This window comes from Nerophis lumbriciformis, linkage group LG20 (assembly GCF_033978685.3).
Source record: "Nerophis lumbriciformis linkage group LG20, RoL_Nlum_v2.1, whole genome shotgun sequence".
NCBI classification, from domain to species: Eukaryota; Metazoa; Chordata; class Actinopteri; order Syngnathiformes; family Syngnathidae; genus Nerophis; species Nerophis lumbriciformis.
Window position 1 is genome coordinate 27412562 of NC_084567.2, and position 20053 is coordinate 27432614.

General features: G+C 37.7%; 1 protein-coding gene across 1 annotated transcript in view; it reads right to left on the minus strand.

The window, feature by feature from the left end:
• Positions 1–205: 205 nt before the first annotated feature.
• The window catches only part of LOC133619606 (spindlin-Z-like), a 65837-nt gene continuing 45989 nt past the window's right edge, over positions 206–20053 (minus strand). The window contains exons 6-8 of the mRNA XM_061980733.2: positions 15487–15720; positions 7421–10549; positions 206–3324 (exon numbers count right to left, since the gene is read on the minus strand). Of these exons, the coding sequence (XP_061836717.1) occupies positions 10350–10549; positions 15487–15720 (434 nt within the window). The 3' untranslated portion in view covers positions 206–3324; positions 7421–10349. The remainder of the gene's footprint in view (positions 3325–7420; positions 10550–15486; positions 15721–20053) is intronic.

Sequence of the window (20053 nt, forward strand, 5' to 3'; positions counted from 1 at the left end):
ATCCTAATTACCTGCATTGTTAGTCGCCTCTTGCTAGCAGTTTCCCACTATTTAGAAAGCAGCCACAATGAAAAGACGTGTTCTTGTCGTGAGGCAAAATTCTAAAAAAATAAAAAAGGGCAGTTTTGTTTTTTTAAGCATTGAAATTGTTACATGTAAAACTCATCGTGACTTTTAATGGTAAAAAAAACACTCAAATCAAATGTTCCACTTAGGGACTTCAAAGGCTGTTTATGGCCTATTTTATGACATTTCAAGTGTTGGGTTACAGCTCTAACATACAGCAGCTACAATATAAATATCGGCATTGTGTGAAGCAGCACGGCACTGCAAAGAACCACAAACCACATTTGTTTCATGAACAATAAAAATGAACACACCATTTTTAATCATACAAAAAAATAAAATAAAATACAAGGCAGGATGATAGAAAAAGCTCATATCATTCCGACGTCAACAACAATAATCGCAAAATGAAGCAACTGGAACATTGCTGCCGAAATGTGTGTTTGCAATATCGGAACCAATTAAAAAACGTGCGCGTCGAGATGATCATACTACATACACATATACGTCTCAGAGTCTTTTTTGTGCAGGTATTAATAATATCTGTCATCTATCTGCTTTGGCAACTATCTACATCACAAGTCCACAAAATGAAGTTTGTACATACTCGTCTGCTCATGCACTCCCCAGATTGACTTTCAATGATCACTCACTTCTTCTTTTTTTTTTAAATTTAGGATGAAATAATATCTCTTCAACCCTCAAACCGTCACGTGACGTAATTTTTAACTAATCACAAAAAAAATATTTGTGGTAGAAATGAAGGACAAGAAACACAAACACAAAACTGAAATGAATCTGGTTTAAAACCTCTTAAGCGGTTTGTTTACATGCTTTTTTTTATTATTTCTCTTTGCTATTTGGGCTTATTGGACCCTAATTAGAATAAAAACTAAGAATCATCTTTTTTATATGATGTACTTAGTCCATAAGTACACAAACGTGTACTTCATGTTTAGTGACATGCTAATTCTTATTTTTACAATTTTTTTCCCCAAATTCCATTGTATGTTATACTCTTCTTACACCACCATATGGCAGTATAAGTGTCCACATAAGTGGCCATAAGACCCCAATTCAGTAGTGTACACAAGTTTGGAAATAAGACCTAAAAAGGTGCTGTCCACGCATGTGGCCACTAAGCTTTTAGAGGTTTTTTAACGTGAATAATCAGACCTTCCAGGATTTGATGTTAGCCGCCATTTAAGCAACTTTGTCCAACTTCCTCGCACATCAGGGCTAATTTAATTTGTCTCTGAGCACGAACAAAAGCTTACGACGGACAACCCAAGAAACATTGGCACTGTGTGCCTGGGGACGTAACAATATTTATGAAATATTGCAATAAAACTCCAGACAGTTAGCATCAGAATTTCAAATTAAGGTTATAGTAAAACCGTGATTGATAACTGCACCTGTGTAAACTGACATAGGTGATACTGCTCATTTACTGGAGCTAGTGCATGAACAGATCAGTGTGTGGATGCAAAACTATTTTCTTTAACTTGTCTGTGGCAAAGAGAAACTACTGATAGTCCCCTTGAGACCCTCTCCCTGAAAGGTTAAAAATCTAATCCGGCATTGAAAGTGAACACGTTTTTAAAAAGAGAGTAATATTTTATCTGAGTCTTTAAATTAGTTTGCCCTTTGATGATTTGTTTGGTTTTATATTGTGTAGTTATATTAATTATTATTCTGTGACTGTAAATTGTTTGCTTGTTTTCTTATTGATACTTTTATTTTTTTCTGTATTGTGTAGTTATAATTACATGCTTTTACTTGTAATTGTATTGAATTGTGGACCCCAGGAAGACTAGTGGGTTGTTGAGGCAACCAGCTAATGGGGATCCTTAATAAAAATAAAAATAAAATAAAATCTAGGGGTAACAATGGACTCAGACCTAAACTTTAACCGTCACAATAAATCAATAACACCTGCAGCTTTTTGCTAGTTAAAACATTGCCAAAATCAGAGGAATAATGTCTAAATCAGACTTAGGAAGACTAGTCCATGCCTTTGTCTCCAGCAGTACTGTAATAGCATTCTCACTGGGCCCTCTAAAGCAGCTGCAGTACATACAGAATGCTGCTGCTCGAGTCCTGACTAGAACCGGGAAATAGGACCATATTAGTCCAGTGCTTAGGTCACTTGCTTCCTGTTGGTCACGGGATGGACTTTAAAACCGCTCTCCTTGTGTACAAGTCTTGTGCCAAAGTACATGGCGTATTTTTCGGACTATAAGTCGCAGTTTTTTTCCATAGTTTGGCCGGGGGTGCGACATACTCAGGAGCGACTTATGTGTGAAATTATTAACACATTACCGTAAAATATGAAATAATATTATTTAGCTCATTCACGTAAGAAACTAGATGTATAAGATTTCATGGGATTTAGCGATTAGGAGTGACAGATTGTTTGGTAAACGTATAGCATGTTCTATATGTTATAGTTATTTGAATGACTCTTACCATAAAATGTTACGTTAACATACCAGGCACGTTCTCAGTTGGTTATTTATGCCTCATATAACATAAACTTATTCAGCCTGTTGTTCACTATTCTTTATTTATTTTAAATTGCCTTTCAAATGTCTATTCTTGGTGTTGGCTTTTATCAAATACATTTCCCCAAAAAATGCGACTTATACTCCAGTGCAACGTATATATGTTTTTTTCCTTCTTTATTATGCATTTTCGGCCGGTGCGAGTTATACTCCGGAACGACTTATACTCCGAAAAATATGGTATCTAACATGTTAGAACCATCTCCAGCTCTTAGAACCTCAGGGAGTGGTCTCCTGCTGGCGCCTAGAGTACGGACTAAACATGGTGATACTGCGTTTCAGTTTTATCCTCCTAAAATCTGGAATTGTCTTCCAGAAGATGTAAGACAGGTCGTTGGCAATGTTCAAATCGGAGCTGAAAACACTTAATTGTGCAAATGACAACCAAAAGTATTTTATCGACACTTTTTTGATTGGAATTATGATTGTCTTTACTATTATTTTTGCCTTCTTGTAACTTTCTGTAAAGCACTTTGAATTGCCCTGTGTACGAATCGTTTCTAAAAAATAAACTTGCCTCGTCTTAAATGCCAGCATGAATACGAGAGACCTTAACATTATTCTAAATTAAAAAACGACGTACCCCAATCCAGTGGTGTGCCGTCACAGCTTTTATCCAATCAGAATTCAGCTAGCGAGTTGCCAGCGCTGGATGAATTCTGCCGGAGGCCTTCTGAACCAACATTAGCGGCAGCTGTGCGGTGTAAACAAACGAGGACATTCAGTTATTAGACAGTTACGATAGCCAATCAGATCAAGAGTTGTTGACAGTAGCCCATCCTTACGTTAAACGTGACTGTGATTGGATACTCACTTGTCACTCGCAAGTGAGTATCCAATCACAAGTTGTGGTTTGTGGAAACAGGAAGTGGCAGCGGAGCTAGCAGAGAAATCTCCTGTACTCACTTTTTTAACCCACAAGGAAGGAGAGCAAAACGTTGATTCAGTGGCAGGGCAGATATATATAATAAAATATCATTTTCAAGAAGGATATTTAAAGAGAAACTACATCTTGTGAGACCAGGTCGGCCGACCACGGAAGTTACACTGCAAAAACTGAAATCTAAGTAAGATTAAATATCTCAAATAAGTGTGATATTTGCTTATTTTCTGTCTGTTAAGATAATTCTTCTCACTAAGCAGATTTCATGTTAGAGTGTTTTACTTGTTTTAAGTGTTTTGGTCCTAAATGATCTCAGTAAGATATTACAGCTTGTTGCTGAGATTTTACGACCTATATTGAGTAAAACATGCTTGAAACTAGAATATCAACTGTTGCAAAGCTGCGTCATCAACACTCACAAGTATAAAACTACTTTTTTAAAGTAATAATTTCTTATTTCAAACATGAAAAAAAAATCATGACTTTGACACAGTTGTGTCTCATGTTAAAACAGATGACAGCCAAATAGACTTTGCTGTTTTATTTTCAATGAAACAATAGAAAATACGTACCCATATAGTAGTGCAATTGTTATTAGTGAGAATATACTTATTTTAAGGTATTTTTGGGTTCATTGAGGTTAGCTAATTTTACTTGTTTTGGAAAGTCTTGACAAGCCAAATTTTCTTGTTCTATTGGCAGATAATATTGCTTAGTTCAAATAAAATACCCCTCATTTTTGTATTTTTTTTTTCTTGTTTTTGAACACTGACTTTTTGCAGTGTACTCGTTTTATACCACAAAGACTTAAAAATAAACACTGGTTGGCAGTGCAGCCATTAAAGTGCAATCACACTGTACTGGACTGTACTGTTTTAATTAATTATAACTAATAATGAGTTATAATTACAGAAAGAAACACCACCAAAGGTGCTGTCTGCTCTTCAAAATTACTTTATGTTCCAACACATTTACTGTTGAGCGCGATCTATAACGCTAACGTTTGTTGGTAAATGAGAGACTATGCTTGATTATCATCACACCTCAACATCTCTAACATGTAAATGCTGCCTCTTTGTTAGGTCAACATTGCAAATGAAAATGTCCTTAATTTTTTTTATTCTGGATGAATAAATGTAAAACAGTGGTGTGCCGTCAGGGCCAGCAAGGCCTTCTCTGCTGGCCTAACATAACCAGAAATCATGATCATAATTAAAGATAAAAGCAATTTTTCATTAACTTTCCCTAAATATCTAAAAGTATTCATATTCTCTTCATGTCATATTATGCTCCTTCCAGTGCTGTTGTTTTTAGGTTAGAGTTCGTATCCAATCAGAATTCAGCTAGCTTATGTTGCCATGCTGTACCAAATCTGCCCGGGGCCTTCAGAATCAACAATGCATGCGTCTGTGCACTGTAAGTGAACGGGCACATACGGTTGATAGACAATTGCCATAGCCAATCAGATCACGAGTTGTTGTCAGTAAGGCCTTCTAACTGGCCTCACGCTGTGATTGGATACTCACTTGGGAGTCCCAAGTGAGTATCCAATCACAAGTTGCGAATACAGGAAGTGGAGCCATAGAAAACTCACCGGTACTCACAAAGGAGGAGAGCAAAATGTTGATTAGGTGTCAGATATATATTTGCAAGACCATATTCAAAAAGGATACTTAAGAGAAACTACATCTTGTGAGATGAGGTCGGCCGACACCGGAATCTATCAATCAACCAACTACGACCAACTACCGACTACGAGTGGTACCACTGGCTTATACGGCGTCGAATGGGTTCTACAAATTGTGAGTTCAAATATTGTATTTCTTAATTTTTTCATGTTTCCTTTGTTTTATACAATTCTTTTAACTTTGACAGTACCACGTAAGATATGTTTAAATTGCTGAAGCGGGTTTATTAAATGTGCCGAAAAATAGACCGTTTTGTACACTGTTGAGGGGTTTCGATACGCAGTAGTGTGCAAGTGGGTTTCTGTGTAGTATCTGTCCATGTGGTGACATAAATTACGGTGTTTTGAGTGGTGAAGTCGGACAAAGTAGGACATCACTGAAGGCCTAGGTGAGAAACGCACGGCCCGCCACTGGTCAAATATACTAGGAAGTAAATGTTTATATACCACATCACCCACATTAACACTGTAGACAGAAAAAGGAAGTCGGTGTGAGCGACGCGAAAGAACGACAATTTTTGTTCAGTGAATGAAGAGTTGATAAAATTGTTACCCGTTGTTCCTGCTTGGTCTACACAAGAAACAAAGATAAGAAAGTTGACGTGTGCGTTTGAGCGTCGCTCAGAGACTAATCTGATTGGCCAAAATGATCGGGGAAGTCGTGGCATTGTACACTTGGGCGTACAACTCATTTGCGAGGATTCGCTTAATTTGTGTGAATTGGTGCGATCGCGAAACTCTGGAGAGCTGATTAGAGCAGATGAAAAATAAAATAGTTATTTTCCAATAATAATTACAAATCAAATTAACTTTTAGAATATGTTAGGTGGCAGTAGAAAATGAGACCTTCTGACCGTACTTTGGACACCCTCTGGCAGACAACATCACACGCTGATTTTCTGTGTTGTGAGTGAACAGCGACTGAAAGACTTTAAGCCCAAATATCAGGCTTTAAATGTACAAAAAAAACATTTTAAGTAAACTGCATGATCAGCCCGAGAAATATTGTCCGTGTCGTCTTTTTTTCCTGCTTTGTTTTGTCCCAAATTTCAACAGCATATACAGTAGAGGCCAAAAGTTTGGACACACCTTCTCATTCAATGAGTTTTCTTTATTTTCATGACTATTTACATTGTAGATGGTCACTGAAGGCATCAAAACTATGACACCTGTGAAGTGAAAACCATTTCAGGTGACTACCTCTTGAAGCTCATGGTGAGAATGCCAAGAGTGTGCAAAGCAGTAATCAGAGCAAAGGGTGGCTATTTTGAAGAAACTAGAATATAAAACAAGTTTTCAGTTATTTCACCTTTTTTTTGTTAAGTACATAACTCCACACATGTTCATTCATAGTTTTGATGCCTTCAGTGACAATCTAAAAATAAAAGATAAAGAAAACGCATTGAATGAGAAGGTGTGTCCAAACTTTTGGCCTGTACTGTATATCTGTCTTTGAACTGGAGGAAGCGCAGAGATGTTGTAAATCACAAACTATTACACAAAAAGGTGTGAAATTCCTACATTGGAAACACGACATGAACGCATACAAAAGGCTTAAGTGAAATCATAGAAACACTACCTGCAACACTTGGAAAAAATACAAAAAATACATCAAGAAGCGGTTTTGGCAATGACAAAAAGCAGGAAATAATTCCCTTTTTTTTGTTTTAAATCAGAGATTCCAACCGCAGTCATCTTAAGATGAAGTTTCCATTGCCCGATGAATGAAATGAAGTCGTTTTCTTTTAGTAGTATTGTACTACATGTCCCTAGCTTTGTTCTGTACAAAACCCTGCTCTGTCCTTGGGGGTATCTCCAGTTTTGATATGATCGGTCGTCATCCTTCGACAAAATGATTGTCCCAAAATGTCATTAAGCCTGAATTCGGAGGTTGGTTTTGTCATATCTTCACTTAAACCTATTTGTGACAGCAAATAAGCTATGAAATCTCTAAAATTACTTTTAAATTTTACTATTTTTTTTATTGCAATGTGCTCAATATTGCCAAATATTAGTCAATCAAATTGATGACAATAAGAATTTCACCAATAGGTGGAAATTCCCACACATTCAATACATCTTAATTCAACTAAGAGGTTTTTAACAGGATAAAAATAGTGACAGAAGTAAAAAAATGTACTTCGAAATATTAAATCCTAATTCAATGTATACCCATTTTGACTGATAATCTGCAAGTGTTTCCCACAAGACCATACTTACTATTTCGTGTTGGGTTGTGTGCGATTGCATCGTCTATCTCCATAACTGGCCATGAATGGGGAGTGTGTGGCACACCCACTGGCTGTATTGACGATGCACTGACACTGTCTTGGGGTTTCATAATGGTGGCATCTGCTGGGTTAAGAAAGTCACTACATTACACCAACAAATAAAATTAATAGCAGACGATTTGGTTTTTTTAAACAAACAGCTGTGCCGAAAGGATGATGAAATGCGACGCTCTCGTCAATGAACCAAATAGTAAACATAAAAAGAGCATTTACATTATTTGCCGATATAAGATCAAAATGACCCCACACTTTGGAAATTTTCCATCTACTCACCTATTTTTTACCGCTTGTCCCTTTCGGAGTCACGGGGGGCTGAAGACTATCTCAGCTGCACTTAATTCCATTTACATCGATGATGGCGACAAAAACCGATGTCAAACACGACACACCACTCCTCTGAATACTTTCAACTGTCACTTGTCAGCCAAAATAAGTTTTCTGACAGTGTGACGCTTCACAGTCAAACGACACAGGAGTTGTATCGATTTGTAACGACATGATTTTTTTCTTAAAGTGACACACATCAAGGTATGGAGGACACAGTATCACTCCTTGTTTTTCATAATGCGTCGATGCTTCAGTATCGTTTGACCCATATCGGTTTTTTTTAAAGGATGTTGTTTGAGCATACATATATATATATATATATATATATATATATATATATATATATATATATATATATATATATATATATATATATATATATCTAAAATATGTTTCGAAATACAAACTTATTTCTATTGCTTTTTTTTTTTTTTTTTTTAACGTCAGTCGAAGCCGCCTTTCACGTTGAAGTCTCCAAAAGTGTTAACACCAAAAACACCAAAAAAAGTCGATAGATTGGATGCTCGCCAGAATCTAGATGGGTCAAAACATTCGCTAAATGGAAGTTGTCAACACGACACGTTGCAATTCAAGTGGAGTTACGACGCAATCTAATGTACGGACTTGGAGCGACGAGCTACATTCACATTAGGGGTGTCCCGATACGAGTATTCGCCGACACCGGCATCGATCTGATACAATATCAGCAGTAATACGTTTGGAATGTAGTACAATGTTTGGTCAAGTGAAATGACTCAAAGAACAATGGTAGGTATAAAAAAATATATTTATTATTAACCATCTGGAATGGACTTATGCTGTCTTTAAGTTAAAGTAGGGTGATAATTGTTGACACCCATTAATTCAGTTCAACTAATGACGCCTTAAGTTCAATGATGCGGACACATTTGTTACTGGATAATTCATAATACACTTACGACTTTGTTTGTGTAAATAATATATATATTAAATACCGTATTTTTCGGACTATAAGTCGCAGTTTTTTTTCATAGTTTGGCCGGCGACTTATACTCCGGAACGACTTATGTGTGAAATTATTAACACATTACCGTAAAATATCAAATAATATTATTTAGCTCATTCACGTAAGAGACTAGACGTATAAGATTTCATGGGATTTAGCGATTAGGAGTGACAGATTGTTTGGTAAACGTATAGCATGTTCTATATGTTATAGTTATTTGAATGACTCTTACCATAATATGTTACGTTAACATACCAGGCACGTTCTCAGTTGGTTATTTATGCCTCATATAACGTACACTTATTCAGCCTGTTGTTCACTATTCTTTATTTATTTTAAATTGCCTTTCAAATGTCTATTCTTGGTGTTGGCTTTTATCAAATACATTTCCCCCAAAAAATGCGACTTATACTCCAGTGCGACTTATATACCGTATTTTTCGGAGTATAAGTCGCACCAGAGTATAAGTCGCACCTGCCGAAAATGCATAATAAAGAAGGAAAAAAACATGTAAGTCGCACTGGAGCCCGGCCAAACTATGAAAAAAAATGCGACTTATAGTCCGAAAAATACGGTATGTTTTTTTCCTTCTTTATCATGCATTTTTGGCCGGTGCGACTTATACTCCGGAGCGACTTATACTCCGAAAAATACGGTACTATATTTGACAAATGTGCTATTTAAAACCGCAATATTGTTCATCTAAAGACACTTATTACATATGTTTAGCTTGTGTGCTATTGTGGGCTAAGCTGTTGTGTAGCTGCGAGCTCTCGAGTATCCTATAGCCTACCATGTTTACCTTTTGTAAATGGCTTGACTAAAATACACGAAAAGACCAACCTTGTGTGCTTATCGGAGGACTTTTAAATGTTAACTGGCTGTCAAGTAAACAAGTTCCGGGAGTGCTTGAATCAAAGATTTTATATCCAAGCTAATATAATGCGATACTTGTTTTTTTGCCGAATTGGAATCGGGACACCTCTAATTCCCACACAGTCCCATTTGAATGTGTTTATTTATGAGCGAGGACAACAGGTAGGCCAAATGTAACCGCCACAAATAAATGATTGCGACGTAAAACACTGCGTAATATCAATAATAATGTGTTATTAAAATACATACATTACAAAGTTATGTAAGAAGATACATAGCTAACATTGTTAAGGGTTTGGTGTAGCATCATTTAGATTTCTATATTGTTTGTGAGCTTAAATGAAGAATTCCAGTATTTGTGACAGTAATGGACTTGAGGATGGCAGTACTAACAAATATTTTGTTAGTACTTGATGAGTTTATCTCCTCTAGTGGATGGTAGCAGCTCACAAATGGTTTGAGTTCTCTTCTAGGAGTACGATGACTACATTTCTCAGTCATATTGTTATGTTTTGATACGCTTGGATTATATGATGCTGTATTTTTCAAATTTTTCAAAGTAGAACTTAGTTAACACTGAAAGAAGCCCGCCAAAAGCCTTTTAAGGGTCTGCGAAACATGTACTGGGTCGATGTGTCCTGGGAGACGGGACCAGGGCGTCGGCCGAGTCTTACGACGTTTTGACCAAGTCGTAGACGTAAATCAGGTGGTCATCGTCAAACTTGATGAAGTAGACAGAAGGCTTGGCCTCCACCTGGTGGATGACCATGCCTGTTCGTTTGCCTCCGTCCTCTTTTGCGTACTCCACTTGTTTCCCCACCAGACTGTCCACCACCTCGCCCGGTTCCCTCTCTGCTGGGACAGTGTCATCTGCAGAAAAGGAGCAAAAGAAAACTGAGGCTTTTATTTCAAGTGAGGCCTTTATTAGAGAGGAGACTTAAAGACACGCTGCTGATTGTTGATTGGTTGGTAGCCATAACGCGCCAATGATCCATCAAGTGGTGCAGCTTTGTCTAGCGTCGTACTACAACATTTTGACAGATTTTTGAGCGCCGTGTGTAATGTTCCATATTCTCAATGAAACATCAACGTTTTGGTCTTGCTTGCCAATTTGTACTTGCGCGTGTAATAAATTGAACAGAGGGCGTCAGCCTGCAGTCCACATGTATCTCTTATATGTGACTGCCATATACCATATTTTTCGGAGTATAAGTCGCTCCGGAGTATAAGTCGCACCGGCCGAAAATGCATAATAAAGAAAGAAAAAAACATATATAAGTCGCATTTCTGGGGGAAATTTATTTGATAAAACCCAACACCAAGATTAGACATTTGAAAGGCAATTTAAAATAAATAAAGAATAGTGAACAACAGGCTGAATAAGTGTACGTTATATGAGGCATAAATAACCAACTGAGAACGTGCCTGGTATGTTAACGTAACATATTATAGTAAGAGTCATTCAAATAACTATAACATATAGAACATGCTATACGTTTACCAAACAATCTGTCACTCCTAATCGCTAAATCCCATGAAATCTTATACGTCTAGTCCAGGGGTCGGCAACCTCTACCACTCAAAGAGCCATTTTGACCAGTTTCACAAATTAAAGAAAACAATGGGAGCCACAAAAATCTTTTGAAATTTAAAATGAAATAACACTACATACAGTGCTTTTTTTTTTTTGCTTTGTGCTATGTTTAACCTAAGGGTCTCAGACACGCAGCCCACACCTTAATATGATATTTGAATGTTGGTGCGGGCTGCGAGTTTTATATGAATGGCGCTTGGCAGCGTCATACTTGTCAACTCCTGATGTGTGGGGGAGCAGGGTTGGGGTGGCGGCGGGGTTTGGTGGTAGCAGGGGTGTATAATGTAGCCCGGAAGAGTCAGGGCTGCATGGGATTCTGGGTATTTGTTCTGTTGTGTTTATGTTGTGTTAAGGTGCAGATGTTCTCCCGAAATGTGTTTGTCATTCTTGTTTGGTTTTGGTTCAAAGTGTGGCGCATTATTAGTAAGAGTGTTAAAGTTGTTTTATATGGCCACCGTCAGTGTAACCTGTGTGGCTGTTGACCAAGTATGCCTTGCTGTCACTTGCGTGTGCAAGCAGAAGATGCATACAACAAAAGGCTGGGCTGGCATGCTGTTTGTACAGATTGTAGAGGGCGCTAAATGCTATATCATCATGGCACGCCCTTATTATTATTGTTAGGGTGAAAATCGAAAGGCACCGAAATCCGGAAATCTCCCGGGAAATTCGGGAGGGTCGGCAAGTATGCAGCTGAGCCGCATCAGAGTGATCAAAGAGCCGCATGCGGCTCCGGAGCCGCGGGTTGCCGACCCCTGGTCTAGTCTCTTATGTGAATGAGATAAATAATATTATTTGATATTTTACGGTAATGTGTTAATAAGTTCACACAGAAGTCGCTCCTGAGTATAAGTCGCACCCCCGGCCAAACTATGAAAAAAACTGCGACTTATAGTCGGAAAAATACGGTACTGATCACCCTTATCATTACACCATGCACCAAATAAAACTGCTTCAAGGTCAGTAAGCCAAACCGGAATTATATGTACATTAGGTTCACCGGGTTATAAGGTGCTACTGTTGATTTTTGTGAACATAAAAAGGATTTTAGTGCACCTTATAGCCAGAAAAATAAGGTAATTATGGTCCCCCTGACAAGTGGCTAATTACGCATCTCCATACACATAATAATAATAATAATAATAACTGGGATTTATATAGCGCTTTTCTAAGTACCCAAAGTCGCTTTACATGTAGAACCCATCAATCATTCACACCTGGTGGTGGTAAGCTACTTTCATAGCCACAGCTGCCCTGGGGTAGACTGACGGAAGCGTGGCTGCAATTTGCGCCAATGGCCCCTCCGACCACCACCTATCATTCATCATTCAATTTACCGGTGTGAGTGGCACCGGGGGCAAAGGGTGAAGTGTCCCGCCCAAGGACACAACGGCAGCAATTTTTGGATGGTAAGAGGCGGGGAGCGAACCTGCAACCCTCAGGTTTCTGGCACGGTTGCTCTACCCACTAAGCCATACACATCCTGGAGCCACCACCCTAAGCTAATAATAATCACCTGCATTACGGCAATTAAACTGCATTTCTTAGTAAAATTAAAGTATCATCATAAAGCACCATTATCACTGGATGTGGCTACACACGGAGAGCCTGCAGTGTTGTGAACGCACTAAACGGAGCCTTAATGCTGCTGCGGTCTGGCTCAAAGGTAACAGTGAAATCCTGGACTGGGCTTTCAGTATACTATTGCGGGCGTTACTGATGGAACGGATTGGATTGGATAACAAGCGCTGACAAAGGGTCTTCAAATGATTTATAATCATAGTGAGTAATGACAAGTTAGTTTATTATTTTGGTAAACTCATATTCCGGCATTTTATATAGAATTTTTCTGCAATTTTTTTGTAAAAAAACAAACAAAACAAAAAAAAATACCAAATGATTTAGGAGGTGCTTAAGAATATTTTAGGGAGGGGGGCCCTAAAATAGGTCTAACGACGCCAATAGTGGGCAGTCTTATTTATGTGCCTCCACTTCGACTGCGTCTTCTCCCCAATAGTTTTTGTGCTTTAGTTTACTGACAAATATAAGTTAGAACTATCCGCTACTTTGTATTGGAAATGGCAACAGCGAAGGATGCATGTGCATGTAAGAGCCAGTCTGCCTCGAACCAAGAGGAAACAGAAAAAGAAAGAGCTCTTTGAATACAATGTCGGCGTAAAACAGCAGACTCGTGCAAAGCTCTTCAGGTATATCTCTTCCATATATGGAGATATCCGCTGATGTCACACTTGGGAAAAGCGTCACAATTGGGGCAAATCACAAACGGCTCGTTTGGAGGAAGTATGGAGGAAGGCAATAATGTTTTATATATATCTCTACAATGCCTGCATGATTTGATTTAAACATTTCGGGACTTATGCAGAGTCCAAATACACCAAAACCGGATACCAATAGGTAAGAAAAGTTGGTTTTGCATAACAGGACTCTTTTAAGTTAGGTAGTTGTTTTGTTTAGTTAGGGATGAGTAGCGTTCACATTTCAACCAATACAGTACTGATGCCCGATACTTGGGAATTGATACCGGTGCCATACGGTACTTTTGTGTTTGTTCATGTGGTAAAAAAAAATATGAATTTCTTTAATCATAATAGAATTTTTGTATCTGACGTTTAACAATTAGCTGAAAATAACTTGTCTAGTTGCTAAATCTAGATATATATATTTTTTTACTTCTAAGTTTCATTATAATTCAGTATTTATTATATAGTAGACTTTGCCTGCATTTGCAATTCCAAGAAGTTAAATCCCAGCACATAATAAAATATTTCTAAAACTTTCTTGGGAGGTAGAAGGGTCTCAGTGACAGGCATAGTAGTTATACAGTACAGGCCAAAAGTTTGGACACACCTTCTCATTTCAATGTGTTTTCTTTATTTTCATGACATTGTTTGTCACTGAAGGCATCAAAACTATGCCACCTGTGAAGTGAAAACCCTTTGAAGCTCATCAAGAGAATGCCAAGAGTGTGCAAAGGCAATAATTAGAGCAACAGGTGGCAATTTTGAAGAAACTAGAATATAAAACATATTTTCAGTTATTTCACCTTTTTTTGTTAAGTACCGTATTTTTCGGAGTATAAGTCGCACCGGAGTATAAGTCGCACCTGCCGAAAATGCATAATAAAGAAGGAAAAAAACATATATAAGTCGCACTGGAGTATAAGTCGCATTTTTGGGGGAAATGTATTTGATAAAATCCAACACCAAGAATAGACATTTGAAAGGCAATTTAAAATAAATAAAGAATAGTGAACAACAGGCTGAATAAGTGTACGTTATATGAGGCATAACAACTGAGAACGTGCCTGGTATGTTAACGTTACATATTATGACAAGAGTCATTCAAATAACTATAACATATAGAACGTGCTATACATTTACCAAACAATCTGTCACTCCTAATTGCTAAATCCCATGAAATCTTGTACGTCTAGACCAGGGGTCGGCAACCTTTACCAGTCAAAGAGCCATTTTGACCAGTTACACAAATTATAGAAAACAATGGGAGCCGCAAATTTTTTTTGAAAATTTTAAATGAAATAACACTGCATACACAGTATTTTTTTTTTTGCTTTGTGCTATGTATAAACCAGGGATCTCAGACACGCTGCTCACACCTTTATATGGAATTTGAAAGCTGGTGCGTCACACGGGTTCAAAATGAATGGCGCTCGTCAGCGTCATGCGTGCCATGATGATACAGCATATAACACCCACTACAATCAGCGTGCCTGATCAGCCACACGTTGTTTGAGGCTTCCGCTTGCTCACGTAGGTGACAGCAAGGCATACTTGTTCAACAACCACACAGGCTACACTGACGGTGGCGGTATAAAAAAAACTTTAACACTCTTACTAATAATGCCCTAAACAGTTGAAAAATTATGGGCGGATTTTGACAAAACTTTCACGAACTGTCAGAAAAGGGCTCAGGAAAACTGATTACATTTTGTGGGTAATCCGGATCATGGTCTGGATTCAGGTTGATTCTTAAATGATTATTTCCAATTGGGATATAGGGCCTGGCAGAGGTCTGCACTCTCCGAGTGAGGTTCTAGTTATTTACCTGATTTGACCTAGATTATGACCCAGACAGAGTATTCCATGGTGTATTGCACATGATTATTGCAGTACTAGCATGTTTTCATTTATTATTGCAGCGTCAATGTGGCTTCAGAAAGATGATTTTTACTCACTGGAATCAGGCATGATGCGAAGGTCGCCTTCTTTAAAGTCGTCCAGCAGCTGGTACATGTAGAGGACGGGATCTTTCTCATAGGTTATATAAAACCAGGTGGTCATGATGGGAGCCCGGGCCAGCACCATCCCCCTCCATTCCTCCTTTGGTCCCTCCTCCGTCTCAAACATGTGTTCCACCGCTTTGCCTATCATGGCGTCCGCTAGATTGATGTCTGTCAGGCGGGATTTAGCTGCAGAAAAACATGAGCAACTTGATAGCAGGTTATGCAAAACAAAGCATAAGTAATTTCATTTAAAAGTAATTGATTGAAATTTGAGATGGTTCTACTTGTCTTTGAATGATAACGTTCACGTGCATGTAGTTAAAAAGTCAAATATTTGGTTGGACACATCTTATTCATTGCAAAGTACACCCAAACATTTGACCGACTCCTACTGTAAATGTAATGTAAATGTTATATACTGAAAATACATTTATCAATGTATGTAAACCTGGCTACAGTAAGGTCAACAAGTATTCGGACAATGACTGTTTTTATAGATTTTTCCATTATGGTGTAAAACACTGCGAAGAATTTGAAATATTATGACTGAAGTGTACACTTTAAGCTTGAAATGGTTTCACAAAAATAAAGCCTTTACTAGGGGTGTAACGATTAATATATACTTATATTACTTGTATATATACAGTTGTGTTCAAAATAATAGCAGTCCCACATCACGAGCAAGATAAATCACTGTTTTTGTAAGAATTTCAACTTCTACACGGCAAGTACGTTTCTAGAAGGTTTAGTAAATGTTTTAAAAAAACAACAGACCCTACAGGCTTGACATGCATGCTGCTGATTCTGTGAAACTGAGTCATTTACTGAAAGGGGCGTGAGGTCATTGATTATGTTAAGAAAAAAACTGTTAAACAGGTGGTTCTTATTTAAAGGGGAACATTATCACCAGGCCTATGTAAGCGTCAATATATACCTTGATGTTGCAGAAAAAAGACCATATGTTTTTTTAACCGATTTCCGAACTCTAAATGGGTGAATTTTGGCGAATTAAACGCCTTTCTATTATTCGCTCTCGGAGCGATGACGTCATAACGTGACGTCACATCGTGAAGCAATCCGCCATTTTTCACTTTCGTCGGTGTGTTGTCGGAGGGTGTAACAACACGAACAGGGACGGATTCAAGTTGCACCAGTGGCCCAAAGATGCGAAAGTGGCAAGAAATTGGACGAAATTTGTTCAAAATACGAGGGTGTAGGAAAAGCCGGCGAAATGGTCAGTCGTTTGTTCCGCACACTTTACCGACGAAAGCTATGCTACGACAGAGATGGCAAGAATGTGTGGATATCCTGAGACACTCAAAGCAGATGCATTTCCAACGATAAAGACCCTAGCTTCCCTGGCCTGCTGACATCAACTTCAAAACTGGACAGATCAGCTTTCAGGAAAAGAGAGCGGATGAGGGTATGTCTACAGAATATATTAATTGATGAAAACTTTATTCATTACTTGCGGTTTTACGTAAATTATTATACATAAACTGTGTTTACCAATAATTTAGCTTAAAAACATTTATTTTTTTCAATCATTCGAGTAGTCTTGTGTAATGCAGTATTTTGTGTCTATTTAGGTATGGTTAACCTGAGTGCTGAAATCGTGGAAAAATATATGTTCTTAGAGCGCCTGAAATGGGCTGTCTGCACTCTCAAAGTGCATGTTGTTGCCAAATGTATTTCATATGCTGTAAACCTAGTTCATAGTTGTTAGTTTCCTTTAATGCCAAACAAACACATACCAATCGTTGGTTAGAAGGCGATCGCCGAATTCGTCCTCGCTTTCTCCCGTGTCGCTGGCTGTCGTGTCGTTTGTCGGTTTCGCTTGCATACGGTTCAAACCGATATGGCTCAATAGCTTCAGTTTCTTCTTCAATTTCGTTTTCGCTACCCGCCTCCATACTACAACCACCCGTTTCAATACATGCGTAATCTGTTGAATCGCTTAAGCCGCTGAAATCCGAGTCTGAATCCGAGCTAATGTCGCTATATCTTGCTGTTCTATCCGCCATGTTTGTTTGTATTGGCATCACTGTGTGACGTCACAGGAAAATGGACGGGTGTATATAACAATGGTTAAAATCAGGCACTTTGAAGCTTTTTTTAGGGATATTGCGTGATGGGTAAAATTTGGAAAAAAACTTCGAAAAATAAAATAAACTGATTTGTAATGGTTTTAACCCTTCTGAAATTGTGATAATGTTCCTCTTTAAGGATCAAAACAACTGACATAAGATGGCTGTGCAATTGTCCTTGAAAAACAAAGTAAAAATGGGTTGTTCAAGACACTGTTCAGAAGAAGAGCGGTTTTTGATTAAGAAATTAATAAAACAGGGGAAAACCTATAAAGAAATGCAGAAAATGATAGGCTGTTCAGCAAAATTTATATCAAACGCTTTAAAGTGGCAGGCAAAACTGGAAAGGCGAGGAATAAAAATAAAAATTACTATTTGAATGAATCGCAGAAAAACAAAAATGGCAAAGGCTCAGCCAATGATCAGCTCCAGGAGGATCAAATAAGATCTAAGATTGCCTGTGAGTACTGTAACAATCAGACAACGTCTATGTGAGGCCAAACTACAAGCATGAAGCCCCCGCAAAGTCCCATGTGCTGAAGCGGTTACAATTTGCCAAAGAACACATTGACTGGCCTAAAAAGAAATGGCGTAATATTTTGTGGACTGATGAGAGTAAAATTGTTCTTTTTGGGTCTAAGGGCCACAGACAGTTTGTCAGATGTCCTACAAAGACTGAATTTAAGCCACAGACGGTGAAGCATGGTGGTCCAAGCATCATGATATGGGGATGTTTTTCGTAATATGGTGTTGGTACTAGTTATCGCATTCCAGGGCTCAATGATCAGTTTGAGAACATCAGAATACTGGAAGAAGTCATGTTGCCGTATGCTTAAGAGAAAATGCACTTGAAATGGGTGTTTCAAGAAGGAAATGAAACCCAAACACACCAACCAGGGAGCAAAATCATGGTTCTAGACAAACAGAATTCAAGTAATATAGTGGCCAGCACAATCCCCGGACCTTATTGACATAAAAAATGCTGTTCATGAGGCAAAACCAAGAAATGCAGACAAATTATGGAGCGTAGTACATTTGTCCTGGGGCAGAAGTTGGTCGACTCCATGTACCACAGATGTGAAGCAGTTATCAGATAGTTTATACGGTACATTTTTGAGTTTGTAAAGAAAGATGTCAACACTGCTATATTTTCGAACATTATATTTGACTTTCTGTAAATTATCATCAAATTCAATTACTTTTTTAAATGTTCTTGCTTTGAAATAGAATTTGAAGTGTCCAATACATTTGCGTTCATTAAAATAGAATTTATTTGAAGAATTTTTAGGTTTACTCCCCTTTTTAAAAACACTGCTATTAATATAAACATAACTTTACTTATATTCCTTCAATTCAAGTAAATCAATGTCTGCTCTGCTAGTTGGCCTTCTAGAAGATATATATCAATCTAACATCTATTTAAAAGGTAATCAATCTTTTTTTATTTAATTGGCTTTAAGAACGGCAAACTTTATACAAAGTTCTTTTTAGAATTTTTTTAATGAATAACGACGTAAACTTTATGCCAGTCTGTCATCAAAATAGGTATGGCGGATACAGAAAGAAGCAGGCGTACGAAAAATGAATGAGCCACCATTGCAGTCCAATGTCTGGAAACACAGCTTTTGCAAAGACAGAGATAATTTCAATAAATGGCTCACATGACATCATAGGAGGTTTAATGTGATGTGAGTTAAATAAACGGAGTCAGCTCACTTCAAATTAGATAGATAGTACTTTATTGATTCCTTCAGGAGAGTTCCCTCAGGAAAAATTAGTACAAGTTCCTTTGTTTTTGTCTTTCAAAAGAGTGCTTTAAACGCCCTACACCTCGGACTCTATCAGAAAGATCAAACCACTGCTCATTTAACCTCAAGAGATTTGGTTGCACTTAATTTTTCACATTAATGTTGCATTTGTATTATTTCTATGCTGAAAAACAACAGCAAAAGTGGCAAGTAAACCTACTGATAATTCAACCTAAAGAGATGTTGGTTGCATGGTATTTTTGCTATTAATATTGTAAAACAAAAGCCGAAGTAGCAGATAAATCTACTATTAAATTGTTGGTTATTGTACTTTTATTGAAATGTCAATGTTGAAAATGACTGAAGTGTTGGTTGCACTTGATTCAAATATGTGAATGCATTGGCCATTAATTTGCTTGCTTGTTTGTATACATAATTCATGTATACCTAATTCCTTTACAATAAATAACAGGAATTAGGAAACTTCACCTGCAATGTCTAGTATCCTGCATATATTTCACAGTCACACTGCTTGATTTTTTTTGTGTTGCTAAAAAGTTACTGAATGGATTTCCACTCACTGAATCGTTTCGCATCGTATCGTTTTAAAAGAATATCGTCCCCTAATCGTATCGTCAACCATAAATTCTGAATCGACGAATCCAATCGTCGTTAAACCAAATC